The sequence below is a fragment of the Ascaphus truei genome, chromosome 5, assembly GCF_040206685.1.
Source record: "Ascaphus truei isolate aAscTru1 chromosome 5, aAscTru1.hap1, whole genome shotgun sequence".
NCBI lineage: Eukaryota > Metazoa > Chordata > Amphibia > Anura > Ascaphidae > Ascaphus > Ascaphus truei.
This window is the reverse complement of record NC_134487.1, coordinates 264,603,694-264,626,650: the sequence shown is the minus strand read 5'-3', so window position 1 is coordinate 264,626,650 and position 22,957 is coordinate 264,603,694. Positions and strand designations below refer to the sequence as shown.

The following is a 22,957-nucleotide window of genomic DNA, read 5'->3' as shown; positions in this document are numbered from 1 at the left end:
TTTTTTAAATACAAATGTAAAATACTAGTTGGATGTTTTTGACAAAAATGTTCAGTTTTCATTATTGCACTAAATTTTATTGAAATTGTAGTAGACATTTTTCAGTTTGTAGCATATGCTTGATTTACAGCAGGGGTGGACAAACTTTTTAATCTACGCCCCTTGCCTGCTCCTCCCCCCTGCTCGGCCCCCTTACCTGGCGTCCAGCATCTTCTGATGCCATTCTATGCCACGTTACCATGGCGATGAGTCGCTGGAAGCCGCCAGATACCAGGTAAGGGAAGTTACAAAAGCCTCGCGTGCGTGTTCCCCGGCATTTAATTGAAATGCCTTGGGGAAGAGCGTGGGGCTTCTGTAAGCGCTGCGCCCCCCCAGAGAATCTCGCGCCCCCTTGTTTGCCCACCCCTGATTTACAATGTTTTTGTTTAAATAATTGAATTGACATGTAATCTTACTAAATGTAATGCTGTCTTTTCTCTGTTATCTTTAATAACTGCTAGTTCAGCAAAGCTGTTTTTATAAAAAATACATATGAATAGTGTTATTGCATAAACGACAGTGTTAATGCAAAGCAGAATGTTACAGAACACAATGGCCTTTTGTAGAATAGGCTCATGTGAAACTAGATTTACTAGAAAAAAACCTAGATCACATTACAGTAGGTGGGTTGCGTACTAGGGCAATTATAGTACAACAAGTGCAACAAACATAAAACTAGACTGGGAAAGGGAATCACCATCCGCCCGGACAGTTTACAATCAAAGTATATAGGTAAATGTAAAACTGTTCTTACATTTGGTGCAGATTCTTAGAAGCCAGAAAAGTTTATGCAACACTTCAGACTTTTGCAAAAAAAAATAAAAAATACTGTACAATAGAAATAATTGACTCACAGATTTGCATAATACGACACATCTCATTTGTCTATCGTGTAGCTCCTGGCTAACTGCTATTTTTGACACTCCCTTGTTGCACACTTACACACAAAAGTTGAAGCAAAGTCCTTGATGCATTGGCACAAGGATGCAAGGTGAGAATTATGCCCATTGCTTCAATTGTTCTCCAAAAAGGCACAGCACATACAGTAGCCCACATGGTTTCTTTCAATTCTTACAGCTGTAAAATTGTTCCAAAATCCAATTGAAAGCAACTGAATTTTTTCTTCGATACATCTAAAGATTTTTTTGCACCTGTGATGTCAGTTTTTAAGCCAAGTGATTTTGTAGAATAAATAGCCTCCAGGCATGCAAGTCTATTATGAGATCATTTTACCGTTCAAACACTACATTTAGATAAAATGCAGAATTGAAGTGCTTAGAACAATTTTTATGTAAAATACAGTATATTAAGGTACAATAGTACAAATGTATAGTTGAGGTAGGGGGGGGAGGGTCATTATATTTATATGGAAATGGGTTTTATGCAAAAATGTAATGCAGGTAGTGTACGTGTATCTTCGGAGAGGTAATGTATACATTTTTATCTCTGTAAAATTGATGCAATCATGGTACACATAAGGAATTTACATCAAATTCTTAACTGTATGTCCCCTCGTTTTGTAGCTGAAAGTTTATGTATGAAGGCAATTTTGAAACTACCAACAAAGGCATTTTCATCTTTTATGATTGTACCAAAGTACTTTACTCAAATTTTGCCCCATTTTTGTCAACTAGCATTTTGCATGAATAAGGGCCATTATCGAGTTGAGGTTGCATCAAATATAAAGGAATCTGTTAGTACATTTGATGAGTATATCAAATGTATTAACAGATTCCTTGCATTTTATGCAACCTCTAGTAGGTAATGGTTCAGTGTATCATTCCTTTGCTTTATTATGTAAACTCCTGAGTACTGTACTTACATGGCTATATTACCTTCACACATCATTAACCCTATATGCACTTACAAGGGTGCCTCTTAGGCCATGTCAGCTAAAGCTGTTTCTAGCTGTGGTGCTCACATTCAGTCTTCAAGGGCTACCAAAAAGGCTGGGGTTATAGGACATTACATACCCAAACAAGTTGTCTTAGTAATAATTAATGCTGGGCTAATAGGTTAAGTATGGGTTAATAAGAGTATTCCTAGTCTATCTGATGATAGCCCTCCAGGACTGAACGTGAGCCCCTCTGGCAGGACTGGAGTACAAAGTCCGGTGCAGAATGTGCATGCAGAGCCTCTTCGCTTCTCTGAAGTCCTACCTGTGGGGCAGCGGTGGCACTGGAGGAAGCCCAGCCGGGAGTTTCTGACAGGGAAGTTGGGCCCCACCGGAGGTCGGGCCCAGCTTCTGTGATCACCACCTGGGTGGACTCCGTTGCCTTGCTGCACTCACTCCACAGGTGGGGTTCCTGGAGAGAGTGTGGGGCATCGGTAAGTGCGAGGCCTGGTGCGGTCGCACCAATGGCACCGCCAGAGATGAATACAGACCAAATATAAACCACACTTTTTTGAATCTACAGATTATTGCTTTGTTTTACAATGCATTACAGACCCTTGCATCACAGAACAGGTTAAAACTGGACATTTGCCAGCTTTATACAAATATCGTGAAGGACATTTTCACGATCAAAGATTCAAGAAAACTTGTCCATTGATGCCACACAAACTGTTTCTTTTGCATCAAAAGCACTGCCCTTTGTTTTTTTATTTTTACATTTGTAAATTAAATAGATTAAAAAACATTTACAGGCAGTCCTCGGTTATCCAACGGAATCCATTCTGGAAGTAGCGTTGGATAGTGAAACCGTTGTAAAGTGAGTCCCATGTTAATCAGTGGCGGTGAGTGTTGGATAACGCATTCAGGCGTCGGATAACTCATTCCGGCATCGAAAAACGGGCAACAGTGTTGCATTTTAAAGCTTTGGATATGCCATTCGTTGTAAAGTGAAACGTTGGATAGCGAGGACAACCTGTATATATATTTGGTCATTGATATTTTTTTGGACATTAGTTAAGTAAAGATTTCCTATTTGTTTTCTAAAGAAACATTGGTGGTAGTTATTGTAAAACTCCGGTAATTTTGCAAATATTTGAAACTTCACAAATTTGGCATTTTCACCCCAAATTCTTACTTTGCCTAAAAATTTGCACACTTTGCTTAAATATTCACACAACGCTACCCAAAACGGGCTTCAAAAGTAACTATTAAAGTTAATTCGCCTTATTAAAAACCTTACATTAGATATAAATATATGTGGCATCTTTAAAAGTCTTTGGCAATAAAAGTACAGACATCAGAACACATTTGTTAAACATGCAATACTACACCCACCTTTGCATTGCAGCTCTCAGTGAAGCAGAGTATCGCCAATCTGGATGAGGTTGTTTTGGCTGAAGAAGTAAATGAGAATAAATATTTTGTTTAATTTCAGTCAGGAATTCTTTAATCTACACTATAAATTTAAAAGTACTGTAATATGAAGATAACATCCTCTATAATCAATTAACCACTCACAGTTCCTTTGCATTAAAAAAAAAAACAATTTAACAATTGCAACACTTAACATGTTTTGCTGATTCACTGACAACTGACATAATTTAGGAGTTTTTGCTTTTACAAACCTGTCCGTTGCTTCCCTTCTCCTTCACTAGGGTATCTCTGTATCAACGTACAGAAAAGGGTGTTTTGACGCAAAGCTCTGTTTTCTGGAGCAGAGCTGCGGCATCTATAAGTAATGTTTCTATACATCTGATGCTGTATGTTAGACTTACGTCACTTCAGAAATGGAGGGGTTTTTGCAGGGCAAATAAAAGGCTAAATGAATGGCGAATAGAGATGCAGTATGTGATACAGCTCATTATAATCTATGCTCCATGTAACTCCTAGCCCAAGTCCTCCTACTGACACTCCCAAAGTCACGGACCAGGGCAGAATTGGAACAAAATACTTTGATTCATAAGGGCAGGATAAAAATTCCCATGTTTTACACCAAATGCCCTTGATACATAGACCCCTATGTGTTTTACATGGCAGAAGTAAGGATATTATCAGGTTGTTGTTGTCCCAGAAGAAGCAGAAGCCAACGCAACTAGTAAGGAAATCCAGTTTTCGAATGCCACCAGAAAGCCAAGATGATTGTCTCCTGACCACTCAGAAAAAAATACAGTGTTTCAATATCTCATTCACTGTATTTAAGATTTCCTTTTGCATAGCTACACTAATTTACGTATGGATTTTAAAGCTTTTGAGCATAAATGCGAAGGAAATTGGCCTTAAAGGCTAAGATTTATACAGTTTGATTCCACACAACATTTTTATTTACGAAATCTATTGACTAAGGACTCCCAGCCGCAAAACGGGGGCAAAAACACAAACGTATCGCGTGTAACTTTTCAATATAAGAAACTCTTTGTTGGATACATTTGGTGCTGTTTTTTTGCACTGGGTATGCCACAGTTTTACAGCCAAGTGACTTTAGTAATTAACCGCTAACATTTGTAGAAGTCAAAGGGGCATATGCATCAAGGCAAAAGTGGTGCAATTCTCGAGCAAAACAATTGCACCAGATGTATCAAAGGAAAATACCCTGTTGATATTAGTGGCATTTTTTTCTTTGATACACATGCTGAAGTTTTTCTGCTTTAGAATTGCACTGATTTTGCCTCGATACTGTACACAGACTCCAAACTGTTTCCAGTATACTATAAACTATATATACGTTTTTATCTGTCTTACCAGCCAACGCCCATGACGTGGCCTCATGATGTTGCAGCATCATGTGATGTCGTATAGTCATGGCGAGGCGACGCCATGTGATGTCGGACGCCATAACAACGCGACGCTGCAGTAGGAGATGCCGCTCCGGAAAAAGACACTTACAGAGGCCCCTCACTCTCCCCTGGCAATCAGTTTAATTCTTGCGGGGAAGAGTGAGGGGCCTCTGTAACCACTATCAAGACCCAGCAAATGGACCCACTGGCCACCGGGCATTTCCCCTTTTTCCCGGCAGCCCAATCCGCCCATGCTAACAGTGCAGATTGAGACAAATAAGATTAGTATATATGCACACACAAGCGTGGGATTACACCCGCGTGAACATTTTGTTCACTGCGGCTCGACTGCGGACAGTCAGCAGAATTATTTATACGGTTATTTTTGTAATTGCAATACAGTGTGTGTCCGGCAGATGGCGCCTTGAATATCTTTGCCTATGATACTTAGCAGCGGTCACGGTGCCGGAAGGGAGCCGCGAATTGCAAATAAATGCCGTTTTGTGCGGCACTGGAAATAGTAAGTCTTGCTACATATAGTACATCTGTACAGTAGGATTCATTTATTGCATACAGTACGGCAGATGGCGCATTGCACATTGTGCAGTATCTTTGCCCAAACATGACAAGATCTTCCCACGTGTGTCAATACAAGATACCATGTAGAAATGTCTCGCTTTAAACACTAATGTGGGTAAATGTTGCACACCAAAAATCTAAAAAAAAAATCTGAGATACTAATACCGGTGCTCTCTAACTCGACGAGGGAAGCCCCGCTGCAATCCCAGTTCAGGATACACAAGAAAGAAAGAGTAGAGGCTCCAAGGATTTCATAAATGCAATAATTTATTGAAGCCAAATAAAGTGTCCAACGTAGTGACAACACTGCCATTCTTTGCTAATATGACCTTGTACTTTTCATCAAGTCTAGCAGGTGCAAACTTTACTCAAAACTAGCCCACTAGCGCCACCTATCATTACTGCACAGTACTACGACTGATGCTATACTCCATTTTTGCGGTCGCGGTCACCACATCTGCAAAATGCAAATAAATGCTGGGGATTTACACTTAATTTCTCGCGGTCAAGAGGACAGTAAGTCTTGCTCCATCTGTAGGCCAGTAAATATTCACAACACTTGAAATACTCCCTGAGGGAAAATATAAATGGTTGCCTAAATACATACTTGCTTAGCATTCAAAGGATTCATAAGAAGCATTTCTCTTTTTAAAAATATATAATTTTACACTATATTCCAGTTCCACAATTGAATAAAGACACTCCTGAGGGCATGTCTGCATCCAGTAACATTTCTATTCAGTGTCAGTTTGCCAGAAAGGCAGAACCTACTGTAGAGAGATTATTTAAGACTGTCTGTATCATTTGTATAATGGTGGTGGGGATTCTTTAATGCATTTATTCACATTCAGAATCAAGTAATTGTTGTGATTACAAAGATTGCAGAAATGATTTGCACTTTGCAATCATAAGATTGTCTTTGCTTGATCTGTTTACTCTCTCATGTCTGAAAGACAGAACAGAATGCCCTGGATACACTGATTTCACTTCTGTTGACAACTGGAAGTGCAATTCAGCAAGTACACGAGTAAGGCCCCTTATTGAACAATATGTAAAAATTTGCATTTTTGGGGATATTAATTATATTGCAAACTAACAATGATTAGACATTCTAAGAAAAGTGCAGAAAAGTCCTTGTTCAGATATAAGAAAAACAAGAAATTATTGCCTAAATTGAGTTGAATACAGTATGGCCTAAAAATGATGCAATCCCCATTTAATATACTGGGAAGTCGTCTTCCCCTTTGCTCGGTAACATTTAAGCTCCATTCAGATCCGTGGGGCTAAACGTTTCCAAGCACAAGGAAGACGTCTCAAAGCATGTGAATCAGTGCCCCCTAAAGGTTTTCTGTCCAGCCTTTCCATACTGACTGAGTGTTAAAAGCAAAATCATTGCACAGAAGGGTACAAGTATTTAAACTATTCTGTGATAGTAAATAGCAAACTTTACATTACTAATAACTTAATACTTACCTAAGGCCTTGGACATGGTCAAAAAGACCGTGCTGAGGCGCGCTGTGCCGCGCTGAGGGGAAACATTATCCCTATCAGCGCGGCTTTAGACGGCGCTTCCGCAGGCGTGCGGAGGCGTGTGGAATTTCAGCCGACAGGCAAATTTTAGATTTCCCGCTGAGGGAAGCGCAGGGCCGGTCACGTGACAGCCAGAAGCCAATGGCAGTCCGTGACGTCGGCGCCGTGACGTGGCGTGCTAGCCCCGACTCCCGCTCCGCCTCCAGGCCCGCCTCCCGAAAGCCTCCCACCCGGCACACAAGCGCGCTCGCTGACGCTCATGCAGGGACAAGAAAAATCTCCTGCTTGAGCAGGAGAGCATGAGCGTCAGCGCTGCCCAGCGCTCCCCCTGCACCATGTCCCAGGCCTAATGCAAAACTGTATGTTCAGAAGACAAAAAATGTTGCACTGCATAAGGATATTCATATAAAAATATTGATAATTATATCTTTACAATTCCTAGAGTCTAGAGAACAGAAAGACCATTCTGCCCCGTCTTACTGATTTTGCATGCTCTTTAACTCATTTTAACAAACAAAAATTAGAATCTTTGTTCAAAAAAGTAGTATTCATTTGACCCGCTGTTTGGAAAATTTTAGATACTTTCAAGTCCAAGATGATCTACTTTTGTAATCATTGAAGAGTACAAGTACAATATTCTAATGATCTGTTCTCTAATTGCAACAATTGTGTGGCCCGTAGCGTTATTCATAATCAGCATTGTATCGGAGCGTGTTCCTTTTGATATGGGCATGATATGCCATGTTAAACAAAATGGGGAAAACTCAGATCTAAGGTTGATAACAAATAGATTTCTATGATGTACTCATTATTTCTATTTTACAATTGGCCATGCACCATGGTGTTCTGTTTCATAGCAACCTGTTTCAAGTAATAAAACATGACATTTGGAGTAACACACATTGTCATCTGTTAAGTGATTCTGTAGATATGAACATGGATAAAAATAAGAAAGACAGATTGGAAAACAGGCACTGGCAACTGTCAGCAAAATGCATTCATCTTCATTTGGCAAATACTGTACTACACCAGACTGTTCCAGTAAAAGCTTGGAAATCCTGGATGTTGGCACACCCATTCCAGAATGGACAAGCAGCTAGGTTCTGCAATATGAACCTTTGGAGTTCAACAAATAATTTAGGAATGCCTCCTGCAGAAAAGTATTCTCCCTCTTATTGTCTGGGTCAATTATGTTTCAGAAGAGGGTCCATACCGAGACAATTTAAAATGCATTCCATAATGTATAGTAAACCATTAATCACACCTTTCATTTGGAATTGAAAACAAATGTCAATAAAGTTGCAAAAATAAACACAGTGGTGGAAAAAACAAATAGAGAAAAATGCAGGATAAACACGTTGCAATGTCTTATAACCAGCCTGAATGTTGTGGCAGCAAGAATGTGTTTACAATCAACGTTTAAACTTATTTCATTTTAGAATACTCTTTTGTGCCATCTTAATAAACTGCATCACACTCATGTAATAACAGAGGTTGCAGTGTGGAATCAGTATAGCTAACAGAAGAGAAACCCTTTGGAAAGGAGGTGTCACTTTACATTATTAACAGTGCTATACCTGACCAAGCTTCTACAAAAAGGAAGTGATAATGTGTCTTAAAGGTAATGTGTTAAATATTTGAATGCCAAAACCCAATGTATTTTCAACTACTGTATGAATATTGCCTTCCTTAAATCCCGTTAGCAGATAACAGAGCAAAGCCAGTAAGATGACCTTTACTTCATTCAGTGGACATTAAACTAATGAGATGTTTCATTCAATTACAGAAACCTCTAGCTATCTAATCTTTATCAGAACTGAGCCTTCCACGAAAAACAGTAGATAGTAAATCAGCATCTAATACAAATGCAGGCCTGTATGATTATGAAAGCAAACTAAGTCACTGTAATCTATTAAGTAGTGCCTGACTGCTAAAAATGAGCATTCCACTGTATACAGACGAGGTGCTATAAAACAAGCTGTAAGGAGGAAGCAATTCATTTAAACTTTTTCTTGTGATGCTTCTAAGAAACCAGGATACGGATACAAAGATACTATTGATTTGACACTATGTGGCCAACTACAGACAACAGTTATACCAAACTCTGTTGTGAAATGCGTAACCATAAATGGATTACGGAAACTACATTTGTACCAGAGTGTCAGGTGCAGCACACAATCTCATCATTCATTTTATTCATCTACTGGCAATTAGTGGTCAAATATCTGATTCTGTTTCTAAAGAAAATATGGAAAATAACTACAGTATCGGCAGTTAGATGCAGCAGTTAAAAATACTACAAGTCAAACATGGGTGGGCTAAATGGGTAGAAGTCATGTAAACATGCAAACTTACTCGATGTGCAATGCCTGCTTTGACTAACATATAACAACAGCTCATATACTTTGATTATTTTGAGATCTGCTCTATATCTGTCATTAATGTAATGGCATTTCCATATATAACGTGCTGCTGTCGCCTTTGGCACACAATGTTTTTTTTTTTAGCGTCCTTGTGTTCTAAAGCAGGGCATAGTGAAAAAATGCACTGAAAATAAATAAAACTGAATCCAGGAAAGCGTGTGCTGATATACGACAGGTGAGTCGTGTTCTTAATATACATGCTGCACATTCAGTGGACAGTACATGTATCGCTGACATGAACAACACACAATGAAACATAGCCTAATATGTAATAATTAATTATCTCTGAAATGGCCCCCAACTAGTGAGAAACAAGTGAGAAAAAATGAAAAACGCAAATATTAATAATGGATTCATATATACTACAGTGAACAGAACACTATACGGTACATAGAATTATTGAGATGTACAGATGTAACATAGACTTTATTGCACCCGTTAACGCATTGCACTGAGTTAACACTGGCATGTTATTTAAAAGTAGCGCTATGGAAAACAATGGATAAAGAGATAACACACGTGGTATTTATCGCTTTTTCTTATGTGTTAGCTCACGTTAACGGGGGTAATAAGGTCTGTTACATTTAACTGTAACTTACATATGCCTATAATATATATGATCTCTTACTGTGCATGCAATGTCTTGTATATAATGTATAACCTTGCTCACTAAATGTAACTATGTATTTGTAACCATGTATCTGTCATCATAACTCTGTGCCCAGGACATACTTGAAAACGAGAGGTAACTCTCAATGTATTACTTCCTGCTAAAACATTTTATAAATAAATAAATACATTTATAGTTCTCATGCCCCAGAGAGCTCTCAATCTGTTTTGGTGAATAATGCACAGAAGACAAAGGGTCATATTTAATCATCCATAAATTGGCCATAAGGTGCTGTAGCCCTGTTAAGAAATTCTAGCAAAAAGTGAGTAGAACTGTGAAATTAGAAGATAAGTGATACAGCAAATTGAATGCCAAGAAGCTTTAAGTCTATAAGCCAAAAATGACTAATAAAAAGGCAATCAATGTTAAAGATGCAGTCCCACTTACTCAGTAGAACTGTGTTTCCTTTCTAGTTTTGTCTTTTCTAACCTGATCCCTAACTTAATTCTTCATCCTTTCAGTAATTTACTCGAAAAAAATAATTCGTTTCAATATCTTATTTATTGTTTATTCTTATTGTTCTTGGAAAACAAATACACAAATCCTGTGGTGCTCCCAAATTGACTTGCAATTTATTAGTGAAATTCTACCTTTTGATCCTAAGTCCAATAACAAAGGAGTCATTTAGTTGCATCTTTTGATCAAAATAATATTTGGGATGAGCGCAGTATTTCTACATTTGTTTTCTTATTATTCTTGCCTGGAAATACTTTTTTTGAACTGCTCGGCCAGACATATAAGGCCCTAGTAAATAAGCGGTGCTATTCTGCAAGATACTTTCAAATATGGAATATGGAAAAACACTGCTTAGTAAATATGGCCCATAGCCACCATTGTGAATTTTCGAAACACTGTTTTAACCTCAATATTGACGACTGCAACTTTTGGATTGTTGCAGCAGTTCTCTCCTGATATACTGTATAACCCTATATTGTATGTGTGATGGTGCTCTAAAAGTGCTTGGACAAAATATAATGGAGGGAGTATAAGCTGGGTATATAAGTAAAATAATAGTACTGAACCTTTAAGTGGGCATAGGATACCCTGAATGTTGGGGTGGGTTGTCCAAAGACACCCCCCCCTTCCTCATTGGGTTAGCCCCAGGTATGTACTCACGTACTGCTTCTTCCCAGAATCTCCCTTCCAAAGCGTGCAGCTGTTGATATGAAAGTTCCAAAGGCCAGGGTATGCAGCGCACAGCAAAGATGATAAGAGCAGGTCTTGCAATAAAAATCCTTTATTAGTAGATCATCTGGATGTGGGACAGCAGCAAACTTCAACGCGTTTCGTTCTAAGACTGAAAAAGTTCTCTTAGAACTAAACGCGTTGAAGTTTGCTGCTGTCCCACATCCAGATGATCTACTAATAAAGGATTTTTATTGCAAGACCTGCTCTTATCATCTTTGCTGTGCGCTGCATACCCTGGCCTTTGTATAACCCTATAGTCTCTTGTGCTGCTGATAGTTATGTTTACAGGTCTAAATGTTAAAATAAAACATCAACCACCTATTAAATGATACAAAACAGAACAAATATAACATTTGTAATTAAGCTTTTAAAGATCTTTATGCTTTTCCATACTGTAGATGTTGCCAAGAGGGACTACACCCTTACACCCAGGGCCGTCTTAACATATGGGCAGGCTGGGCAGTTGCCCGGGGGCCCCACAGCATAGGGGGGCCCCACGCACCCAGCCCATGCATGCCCACCATAGGGTTGCCAGGTGTCCGGCGAGCGTTTAGTGCTGAGAGTGCAGAGGCAGAGAGAGGGAGGGCCGGGCCAGTGGCTGGGCAGAGCAAGGAGGACTAGTGTGCTGTCCCTGATTGGAGGAGAGGACAGCCAACCAGAAGACAGCAGGGGCGGAGCCCACACCCCGGCGGGCCAGAGACATGTTCTGTGCTGTCTGTGTGCGGCAGGAGATAGGTAAAGTACAATATGGGGGGGGGGAGGTGAGGTGATATGGATGGTGGGGGTATATTTAATATATATTGGGGTGGTAGGAGTATATTTAATATATATCGGGGTGGTGGGGGTATAATATATATGTATGGGGGTGGTGGGGGTATATTTAATATGTATTAGGGTGGTAGGAGTATATCTAATATATATGGGGGTGGTGGGGGTATATTTTATATGTATGGGGGTGGTGGGGGTATATTTAATATGTTTTGGGGTGGTAGGAGTATATTTAATATATATGGGGTGGTGGGGATATATTTTATATGTATGGGGTGGTTGGGGTATATTTTATATGTATGGGGGTGGTGGGGGTATATTTAATATGTATTGGGGTGGTGGGGGATATATATATATATATATATATATATATATATTTGATTATATTTGGGGGTGGTAGCGGTATATTTAATATATATGGGGGTGGTAGGGGTATATTTTATATGTATGGGGGTGGTAGGGGTATATTTTATATGTATTGGGGTTGGGGTATATTTTATATAAATTTGGGAGGTGGGGGGATATTTGATATGAATTACACAAGAAACAGTTAAAAAATACACTTACTTGGGGTCTGGGGGGAAAATCTAGGCTTTCCTAGGTGCAGGGCGCCACTTGGATGAGCTTACAGTGACCGGGATATACACCCGGTTCTCCTGCTCCTCTTTTTGGCTTCTGTTCACAGCTGGGACCACTACATTCAATTCTTAGAACTTGGTCCTCGTGTCTTACTTAGTCTCTGCGATGCAGACTTTCGTAGCTTCAAAACAAAGCCGATTGCTCTGCTATTTCGAACAAAGCAAGTTTTTAAAGCCCACCTTAGCTTCATCGACACAAGTCACTAGATTGTCTGGTTCTTTGCCTCGGCCGTCTCCTTACATACACTCCGCTAAGCTATCCTTAGCATGGAGGAAGGAGGAGCAACCAATCAGAGCGTGGGAACCATTTCCCACTAGGCAATAGAAACAGGGGCCCATCGCTTTGCTGACGTCAGAGGAGGGGGCATGTCAAGCCTGCTCATATACCCCATGGGTGGGACATATGAATCGACCAATGGGAAATGCGCCGACATTCTGCCGCTTCCCATGGTCAACCTATTGAAACCTACTGGGCAGGCTCCACTATGTCTGGCAGACCAGTGGGTCCTCCCCACAGGGAGTCTCTGTTCTCCGGACTCAGTACTCCGCCCTGCCCCAGCCACTTAGCACCCGACATCTCTCAACATCCCATCTCCCCTTTGAACTACGGACTCTATGCAGACTTGCTGGCACCATAAGCAGGTGCCCTGGCGGACTGCATAGAGCCATATAATAAATGTATAAAGTACGCAAACCATATTTTAATACATGGGGGACCTTGGGGAGACTCATGACTGTAAGGGGTATAGGACTGAGTCTGGGGGCTGACGGGGCAGCCCCGGTGTAATTCCACTCGCGTACAGGCAAATCATGCCTGCACAGCGAGTAGAATTAAGGTACTAGCTCCGATCCCCGAATGTACTAGCTCTGGTCCCTGAACTCCTGCAAACAAAATAATTGCATTCTTACCCAAATATACCACCTAAAACTTACACACGGCAAGTTACATGAGTCGGGGGTAAAGGGAACATGCAAAGTGGAAAAGCAGGGCTCACTTTAACTTTTCATGTAATGATACCTGGCCCCTGACTTATAGGGCTTTGTAGCTGCCACGGACCTACGGGACCCAAGGGCAACCAGAGGGATTAACCTTTATTGCATAGCCTGGTTACCCTTGCCTGTCACAATTTTGCAAACAGAAAAACCCTAGATTTACTTAGCAGTGCAATGTCTTAGGACAGCTTCTGCTGCCGAAAGACACCTTTAGTACAATTTAGTACACACCATCTAGCACAGAAGTCAAGGTCAAAAGCTGTCAAATCCAAAGAATGTAAATTCTGTAAGATTTATTTAACTAATAAATTCCTCTTGTGATCCAAGTGCTGTCATCTATATTCTGTTTTCTTTACTGCATTTGCTTCTCTTCTTCTCTCCTTTCTTGTTATTTAGTTTGGGCCATCTTTATAGTGCAATATCACTGATATGATGGCTACACACAAGTAAAATTGATTCTATTTCAATCTACATTCTCTCTATACGGTATCTAATCTCTCTCTCTCTGTCTCTCTCTCTGTCTCTCTCTCTCTCTCTCTCTCTCTCTCTCCCCTCCCTCTCCCTCTCCCTCTCCTTCTCCCTCTCCCCCTCTCTCTCTCTCTCTCTCTCTCTCTCTCTCTCTCTCTCTCTCTCTCTCTCTCTCTCTCTCTCTCTCTCTCTCTCTCTCTCTCTCTCTCTCTCTCTCTCTCCCTCTCCCTCTCCCTCTCCCTCTCCCTCTCCCTCTCTCTCTCTCTCTCTCTCTCTCTCTCTCTCTCATATTATTTAATTACACTAATCTGATTACACTAGAGCAAAAACTATTATGTTCATAGTCTGTGTTTATTTCTAGTAAATATGGAATTTACATGCAAACTAGAGGGGATATTTAATAAAAAAATAAAAGTCTCCCAGCTGCAAAACTGAAGCATTATCAGGGGCAAAATAATTATAACAAGAATGTATCAATGACAAACTCCAATAGCTTCCCATTTTCTTTTCTTTGATAATTAAGGTACTGTTTTTGCAATGGTTTTCCCTCACTTTTGCAGGAATGAGACTTTGCTAAATATACTCTAGGAGTAGAATCTACGTGTCCAAGCAAACTGAAGTAAGAAATTCTGGTAGGAAAGATGGAAGTTCTGACATCTAGGCTCATTGTTTAGCCCTGTAGCAACAATGATAAGATAAATAAGATGATTTCTCACTTAACAACAATTATTTGTTTTCTTTAGTCTAAGGCCTCGGACATGGTGCCGCAGACTGTGCGGACGTGTCCACACGCTGAGCAAATAGACTGCCTTAAGGCAGTGTTCGCGTCCATGCAGCGTTCGGGCGCGTGCACGCGGAAGCGGGAGGGGGCGCGTGTTGCGCAATTATTCAGTTAAAACTGATTTCTTGGCGCGACAGGCCAGTCACATAAGCGGTTCGCCCAATGAGGACAAACCAGCTTGTGACGTCACTGGCACGCCCCTAGACATGCCCACGGACAATGCGCGTACCATGGCCAGGGAAAGAACCCGCTTTCCCTCAGCCTCCATATGGGAGGAGGCACCATGTCCGCAGCGTAACATTACAAGCATTTTTAGCCGAAAGCTTCAATTCTAACAATCTTAGCACCTAATCACATTAAAAATACACCCTCTACAATACTTTTGTTTTGGCATGTTTAGGTGGTCATACCTGGATGGGGTATGAATGTACATTAATTCTATAATGTCAGTTATCTTGATGAGTGATAATGTATATCTTATAATATTCACGATTCTTTTACATCAATATTTCTCGCAAATGAACTAGGATGTAGTATCGGGTGGAAAAAAACAATCATGAGTTGACAAATGCTATAAAGATGTTATGTAACTAAAGTATAATTTTAATTACAAAATCAGACTACGATGCATTGATACCATAAAATAATTCTTAATCAGTTTGTAAAGTATTGACAACCAAATATGTTTATTTTTACTGTATCTTTATAATAGGTTTTTCTCGAGTAAGACTGGTTGTCTTTTATTCCTTTTTCTGAGGCTGGATGCAGAAATTGTGTAAATATTCTCTTGTATGCAAGGGTGACTCATCTCAGCTAACATTCTTTGACATTTTGCTCCTGTTAAAACAACAAGCTACAGTATGTACACTGCCAGAGAAGGCTTTTGTAATGTTATTCGATAGACACAAAAGATGCATATAGGAACATAAGAAAACACGATAACAAAAACATACAGCAAAATTATACAAAACATTTAATATGACATCATGTAACCAGCATTCTCTGAATAATTATTCTGTATTATGTGTCTTTTTCCCTTTGAGGCAATGTTGCTCTTTCAAGAAACTAACCATGCCATAAAAGCTGCCACCCCAAACTAGGAATGCCATTGTTGTCCGGGCATCAAATGAATGCTCAACATCAGGGCCGCCAACAGAAATCGTGGGGCCCAGGACAAACATTTTAAGCAGCCCCCCCCCCCATGTCAGCAGTATTGCGAGCTGCCTCCCCCCCCCCATTTCAAACCTCACGAGCCCCCTCTCTTCACCTTCCCTCTTCCCATGTATTTCTCTCCCCTGCGTCTCACTCTTGCCCCCTCTTTTCCTCACTCACCGCCTCTCTCCTCACCCTCCGTCAATTACCCCACTCTCACTCTTTACCTCCCCGCTCACACAATTCCCCCTACAAGATATATACCAAAAAACTTTCTACCACCCAATGCAAAACACTTCCCACACCGAAATACATCCAAAAAAAAACCTCCCCCATCTCCCCAAAAGCATACAAAAAAAACCACCTACCCCCTACCCAATACATATAAAAGAAACAAAATACATATAACCCCCCATACATACATACATACATACATACATACATACATACATACATACATACATACATATATACACACACACACATCATATACAAAAAAAACCTTACCAATACATATAAAGAATACCACAACCAATATAAAATTTCCCCCAAGCCCCACAATACATATAAAAGAGACCCCAACCCCAAATACATATAAAAAAGACTCCCCCCCCTAATACATATTACAAATAACCCCACAATACATATAAAAAAAGACTTACCTTGTGGATGATCAGGCCGGGTCCAGTGGATGTGGGGGCCTGGCGGCCGGCACTGCAAGTTGGGCTCGACCTCTGGCCAGGCCCGGCTGCTGGTGATCTTGCAGGCGGACTCCGACTCTCCCCTCAGCAAGAGCCTGCAGGCCTTTATCCCTCTGTCCCATGCCGAGCTTCTGACAGGCCTCCCTCTCATGCCATCACGCGCCGGAAGCAGAGAACGCTGACGTCAGAGTGCTTTCCGGCGCGCTGACGACAGAATGGCCCGTCGGATAGAGAGATAGAGTCATGCAGGCTGCTGCTAAGGGAGAGTGAGAGGATCAGCAGACCGGCCTGGCCAGAGGTCAGGACCAACTTGCAGTACTGGCCGGGCACGACCGACTCACCGGGCCCAGGACGCCAACCCCTGCAGACCTACCCTTTTGGCGGACCTGCTCAACATTGCCTATTAGCATGAATGAGGTGAAGTGTGATTTTAGGATTTTAGCTCTATCCAATTTGTTTTTCTATCTAGCATGAAAAAGATATTTAACTGAGTTTTGCTTAAGTTATATTTTTGAATATTAATTTTTTATTGAATATGGTGGAAATTGCTCACACTTATGAAACATAGGGGCAGATCCTCAGAAGGTCGCTAATTTTTGAATGTTACATTATCTCATTTTAACATATCAATATCACCAAAGCTGCTTAGCACTAAGTTGTTAGCCATTTTCCATAAAAGTAAAGCAACGATACATTTTTACGGACCTTAGTCTTCTTCATATGCAACTCATATGTTAATGGGCACTTTATCTACCAACAGAGATCCTCAAACCTCCGTTCATGTTAAAGAATGCTAATGCAATGATATTTAGTGCTTGCTGAAAGCTGCCCTTACTCACTTCTAAACCCTGAGGAGCATTGCGATATTTCTCGAAATAGTCTACAAGGGAAAAGGGAAGGTACTGATATGAATGGTCTGAGTGTAGAAATTAACTCTTTCATGACATGCTATATTATCAGATATATTGTGGAACATATAAATGGCTGAAATACAGAAAAATATGACTATTATTTTTTGTTTTTACGGGATTAACTATAATATTGTGAGGACCCAGGGCTCCACCCACCGCCCGAACCAGGATCCAGGCTCACACCCCCCAGCCGCCCAGCTGCAGCAAGACAGGCTATCACCCCCTGCCCTATCACAAGCGGCTCCTCGGTTCACCTCCTCCCCACCTCCTCCTCTGATTGGACCACCTCACTTTATTATTCCTGTAGCTCCTGTGCAACCTCACTCTGCATAGTTTCATTTGCCTCGTGCTGTTTGGATTCTATGCCCAGTTCCAGATCTCGTTACCAAACCGGCTTGTCTTCCTACCCTCTCTGGCTCCTCGACCCCGGCTATCTCTCGACATCGCTTACCTCTCGGACCCCACGGACACGGCTCATGGGCCTCTACGACTCGGACCTCTCCTGCCCTCGGGTTCGGACATCACTACGTTTCTCTCTCTATGACCAGATCTGGCAAGTACTACGACTAGTCCCTTGTACCCTCGGCCTTGGCCACGCTATCAATCCACATTCCGGGCACACCCTCACTGCTGCGGGTGCGTGGTCTACTCACTCTCCACCTCAGTACTGGGGGTTAGTCTGGTCTGCAGGCAGCAGAGCGTGACAAATATGTTGTTTAATGATGAAAGCGAATGTAAGATATGTTTATGTGGCCTAGTATTGTATATATAATTTATAGCATAAAGTATGAGTTTACCAGAATGAATATACATATAAGAAAATTATTTTCAAGGAGACAGAAATAACCAAAATAATATTTCATTGAACACAGTTCAGGCACTGTGTGTAAAAAAGAAATTATTATACATTTAATATATATAATATTTGGACGTAACACATAACGTGTCCCCAACTACTGTTACCCTATAACGTTCTTTCCCAATGCGCATGTGCAGTGTATTTTTTTAAACTACGTTAATCCCCAATCATCCAGGTAATGTTACATTGCTTGTTTTTCTAACGGACCTTACTTTTGCATATCAGTAGCCTTGAAGATACCCATTAATAAGGAGGAAAATAATGTCTGTTACCTATTTCGGGAACGCTACTTTATTCAAACAAAATGAACGACCTTTGGAGGATCTACGCTGTAAACCTTTTCCAGTACTCTATTAACTTTTTGGGGTTTAATAAATGGGTAATTAAGAGCATATGTGTATCTGTGTGGGCCACCAACATGGGGAGGGTGGGGGAGAGCCATTATAAATATCCTGGGCCTAGCGGCCTTGGGAGCCTGGCTGGTCGATACCGGAACCTACGTGATCGGCCTCCCTGGGCCACCCTCTCCCACTGGCCCCATGATCCCCTCTCCTGCCCTTCTCACAGATAATGAGGGACTGCTTAAAATATGAGTAAACCTTCTGCACCTTGTGCAGATGCCAAACAGTAACACTGAAGGTGTTGCGCTCCTGGTGAAATACAATTGTTTTGATACAGTTCATACTTAAACCACAGAAATGTCATGACCGGCCTTCAAAGATCACAAATAGTGACTGCGACAAACAAACTTACTGACCGATATTGAAGATTATAATGTTCAGTCTAATTGTTTAAGTTACACCTAAAGGTGCATAAAGGACATGATTGTACTTGACTGTGATAACACACATCAAAAACACCAGAGAATCCCTTAATTGAGGTGCACACCTTAGAATAGAGAATCAGTGTACTAAATGATATTAATAGTCCTAAGTGAGTGGATGTCACTCAGAAGAGGATAAAACTTAAGTTTTAATATTTTCCTATACTAAAACACAAAGGACCTCCTACAGTAGACCATATATGAAGAAATGAATAATCGATCATTGGTGAACTAAAGTTATATATTTATTAAATAAAGCTAAATTCTAAAAGCACAGCACAATGTCTATAGAGTAACTGGGAAAACAATAAGTGTCAGTCTAAAATTGATGAGAACTCCGATTAGTTTGCTACAAATGTTTGTAATCAGTTTGTGATTGTAACAAACATATCCTTTTTAAAAGTTCTATTATGAAGTGTTTACAAACTACATGAGTACCAGTGATGACGAGAATTGGGATATTTAGGGCTTAGGGTAGAAGTGTTGAAAGTAGCATAGAAGGAGCTCTTAAAATATAATGATCTTATTATGTGGCAAAAAAGCCAGCAACTGGTCAGGGTGAGGCAACAAAAGTAACGTTTAAGCCTTATGAAGAGAAGGTGTCCTGCAGGTACTCTGGGTCCCCTTTTCTAGTATTCAGACCTTGTGGTCAATGACGTCTTCAATGATGTTTTGCCTGATGGCATCATCACTTTGTTCATATATGATCTACTGTAGGAGACCGTTTGAGTTTTAGTATAGGGGGAAATTAAAAGTTACGTTTTGACCTGTTCTGAGTGACATGCACTCACATAGGACTATTAATACAATTTTGTTAACTGATTCTCTGTTCTGAGGTACGCGCCTCAATTAAGGGATTGTCTGGTGTTTTTTGATGTGTGAGTTCAGAAACTTCTCTTAAAGCTGAATCCTGAGGTTGCACCCTTCATAGTTTAACTACCCAATTTAGACATTAAAGTAGAGCGAGGTATTTCTCAATTTTTTGCATGACTGTGATATGTTTAATAGGCTAAAACTAGGTGATTTTGTTTAAGCCAAATAAGTATAAGCATTTTAACTAACTTTTACATCGTTTACCAAGTACTTTAGTTACTAGACTGTAAGCTTCTCAGAGCAGGGACTCCTCTTCCGAATTGTTACTTTTATGTCTGAAGCACTTATTCCCATGATCGGTTATTTGTATTATTTGTTATTTATATGATTGTCACGTGTATTACTACTGTGAAGCGATATGTACATTAATGGTGCTATATAAATAAACACATACAGTATATACATACATATTAAGCACCTTCCCAAATACTCCTGTATACAACCCATTGAATGATACCTGTGCACAAAAAGGAACACACCTGAGATACACGTACATGGGATGTATGCTAATTTGGATATGCAAAGTATATGTAAATGACTTAAATTAGCACATATCACAGGTATCTCAGACTGAATCTCTCTCCCAGTTTTTTTACGGTTTAGCCCTATGGGGTTATTTACTAGGGCATTCTGCCACAAAACTGATGCAAAAGAATTGCACCCGATCTATCAAAGGAAATAATCCAATTGCTTTTAACTGGACATTCCATTGATAAATATTGGGCTGTTTTTGCACTGGTTCACTCTCAGTTTTACAAATAGACCAAATAGACGCCTACAGATGTAGCCCAATGTTATTGCACCCGCTGGAGCGCTCCTTGTGGATGAAATAGCATGGAAGTCTCCCAACTCCTCGTAGCGCACGGCTCATTAAAAATAATGGTCGCTTATCCCTCTGGTACTTTGTTTATGTCTTTCTCCTGCATGGCAGCTGTTGCAATAACATTGGCTACATTTTATGTATGAAGGCAAAACTGGTGCAATATTGGGCTATAAGCAGCACCAGAAATACCAATATAGGTATATTTTTGCATCATATGCCTAGCACAGTCCATTTCGGGGCACCCCAAAAAAAATTAAATAACTATTTTTCCCAGATAATAGTGCAGATTGAGAAATGTCAGGTTTTGTACAAAGGTGCACACCAGTGCAATGTCAGAATATATTTCTGTGCACCAATTTTGCACCAAAAATACATTTTTTTACGCTTAATACACAGGCCAATTAAAGTTGCATATTCCACACAAAAAAATGGAAAAAAAGTAAGGCAATGAATTTGTAAAACCTCATTTAACTATTGTATATTAGTCATACCTGTCTTTGTAAATGTAAAGCAGCAATGCTTTAATTCACAAGACAATTTGGCTACAGCACAACTATAGGCTGAAAAATGTTTGATTAAAAGGATTCCTAAATTTGCTCTTTCATATACAGTAGGTAAAATGGTACTTAAAGTGTGTATTCATGTGAAAGCTTAGTGTAACATTTATAAAATGATAGAGTTTGTTTCTATCTTAAAATATTCAGTATTAATGAAAAATGAAAGCATGTTAACAGCCACGTTCACTGATGTAGAAAAATATGAATGTGAATATTGAATGTGCCATAGCATTGCAGTTTTCAGCCCCAGGAGTTAAACAGGTTCAAGTGACAAACCAGCAGGCTGTTGGCTGTTACACAGTACAAATGAATATAATGGAACACTGCCTTGCAAAAAATACTTGTGTACAATTGATGTGTAAAAATAATAATTTAAGAAGCAATCTATGCTTGCATGTTATTTTTTTTTCATTTATATGTTAATACAGAAACAGTTGCACATGCGCTGATTTCCTGAACCCCAGATGTATCAACTTGTAAAAAGTATCCTCTGCTGCTCCATATTCTCCCGAGATCACCTGGGCAAACTTGAACAAGGAAAAAACTAAAAAGGTCCTGGATCACTACCAGCTTTGCCTCCGAGTGCAGGCCGATGTGTTCACCTGTGCCTACTCATGTAATCCTAGATGTGCATTTTGGTATTACTACTTTCTATAGAAAGATTGTTTTTATACTTACTGTACACGTTTCCCCTAATTTCTTGTTTTTTTTCTATGTTAATAAAAACACTTTGTACGCAGATGGCTGACTACACATTTTTTATCAAGATCTTTAATTGCTGGCTACAGAAGCGGTAAACTGAGACTTCCAGCCCTTTCACTGGATACTGCCAAGATCTCGAAGATGGTTCTGGGTAAATGAAAACTAAGCAAACTCTAAGATTCAGGTGCCTAACATACCCCAATACAGTATTATTGTTTATCCTAACTTGCCACCTTTATTTTCATGTTGATTCTATTAGTTTAACAAATAAATATTTAACTAAATAGAAATAGAATTGCAGTCTCTTTTAAAAGTAGAGCAGCACAATTAATTGAAATGTGCCATTTCTGGTCAATTATCAATTTTCGAGGAATTGCTATATACAATATAATATAGTTTCAATCACTGTAACTTTAGTATTGCTGTAGCATACTTTCTTCATCTAAGTGTAAACCACCATATAGACCCTATTGAAAACACTGAGGGAAATATTTTTTTATGTCAACTCAAAATTGTATTTATTTTGTGGGGGGAAGGTAGGGGGATACAGAAATAATATAAGGAAAGAGGGAAAGGGTAATAGATACACATGAGTATAATGGGTAACATAACAGATTATGGGTATATTATGGTACCCATAACAGGCATTTCAACATAGGAATCTTGAGTTCACTGGAGGCCATCCGTGAATCACGGTGTCGGGGGCCACGGACCTCACACATGGCCCCAGATATTTGTAAATTTTGTTTGTTCATCCTCAAGAAGGCTCGTTAGCTTTTCCATAACCATTATATCATTGATTTTGTTAAGG

The 22,957-nt window shown here is 40.0% G+C and overlaps 1 protein-coding gene across 6 annotated transcripts in view; it reads right to left on the bottom strand.

Moving 5' to 3' along the window:
* Window positions 1-22,957, bottom strand: part of LOC142495890 (protocadherin alpha-C2-like) — a 215,841-nt gene that overhangs the window by 14,697 nt on the left and 178,187 nt on the right. For all 6 annotated transcript variants that reach the window (XM_075601981.1, XM_075601978.1, XM_075601982.1 and 3 more), the window contains exon 2: window positions 3,269-3,327. In XM_075601981.1, coding sequence (XP_075458096.1) covers window positions 3,269-3,327 — 59 coding nt within the window. The remainder of the gene's footprint in view (window positions 1-3,268; window positions 3,328-22,957) is intronic.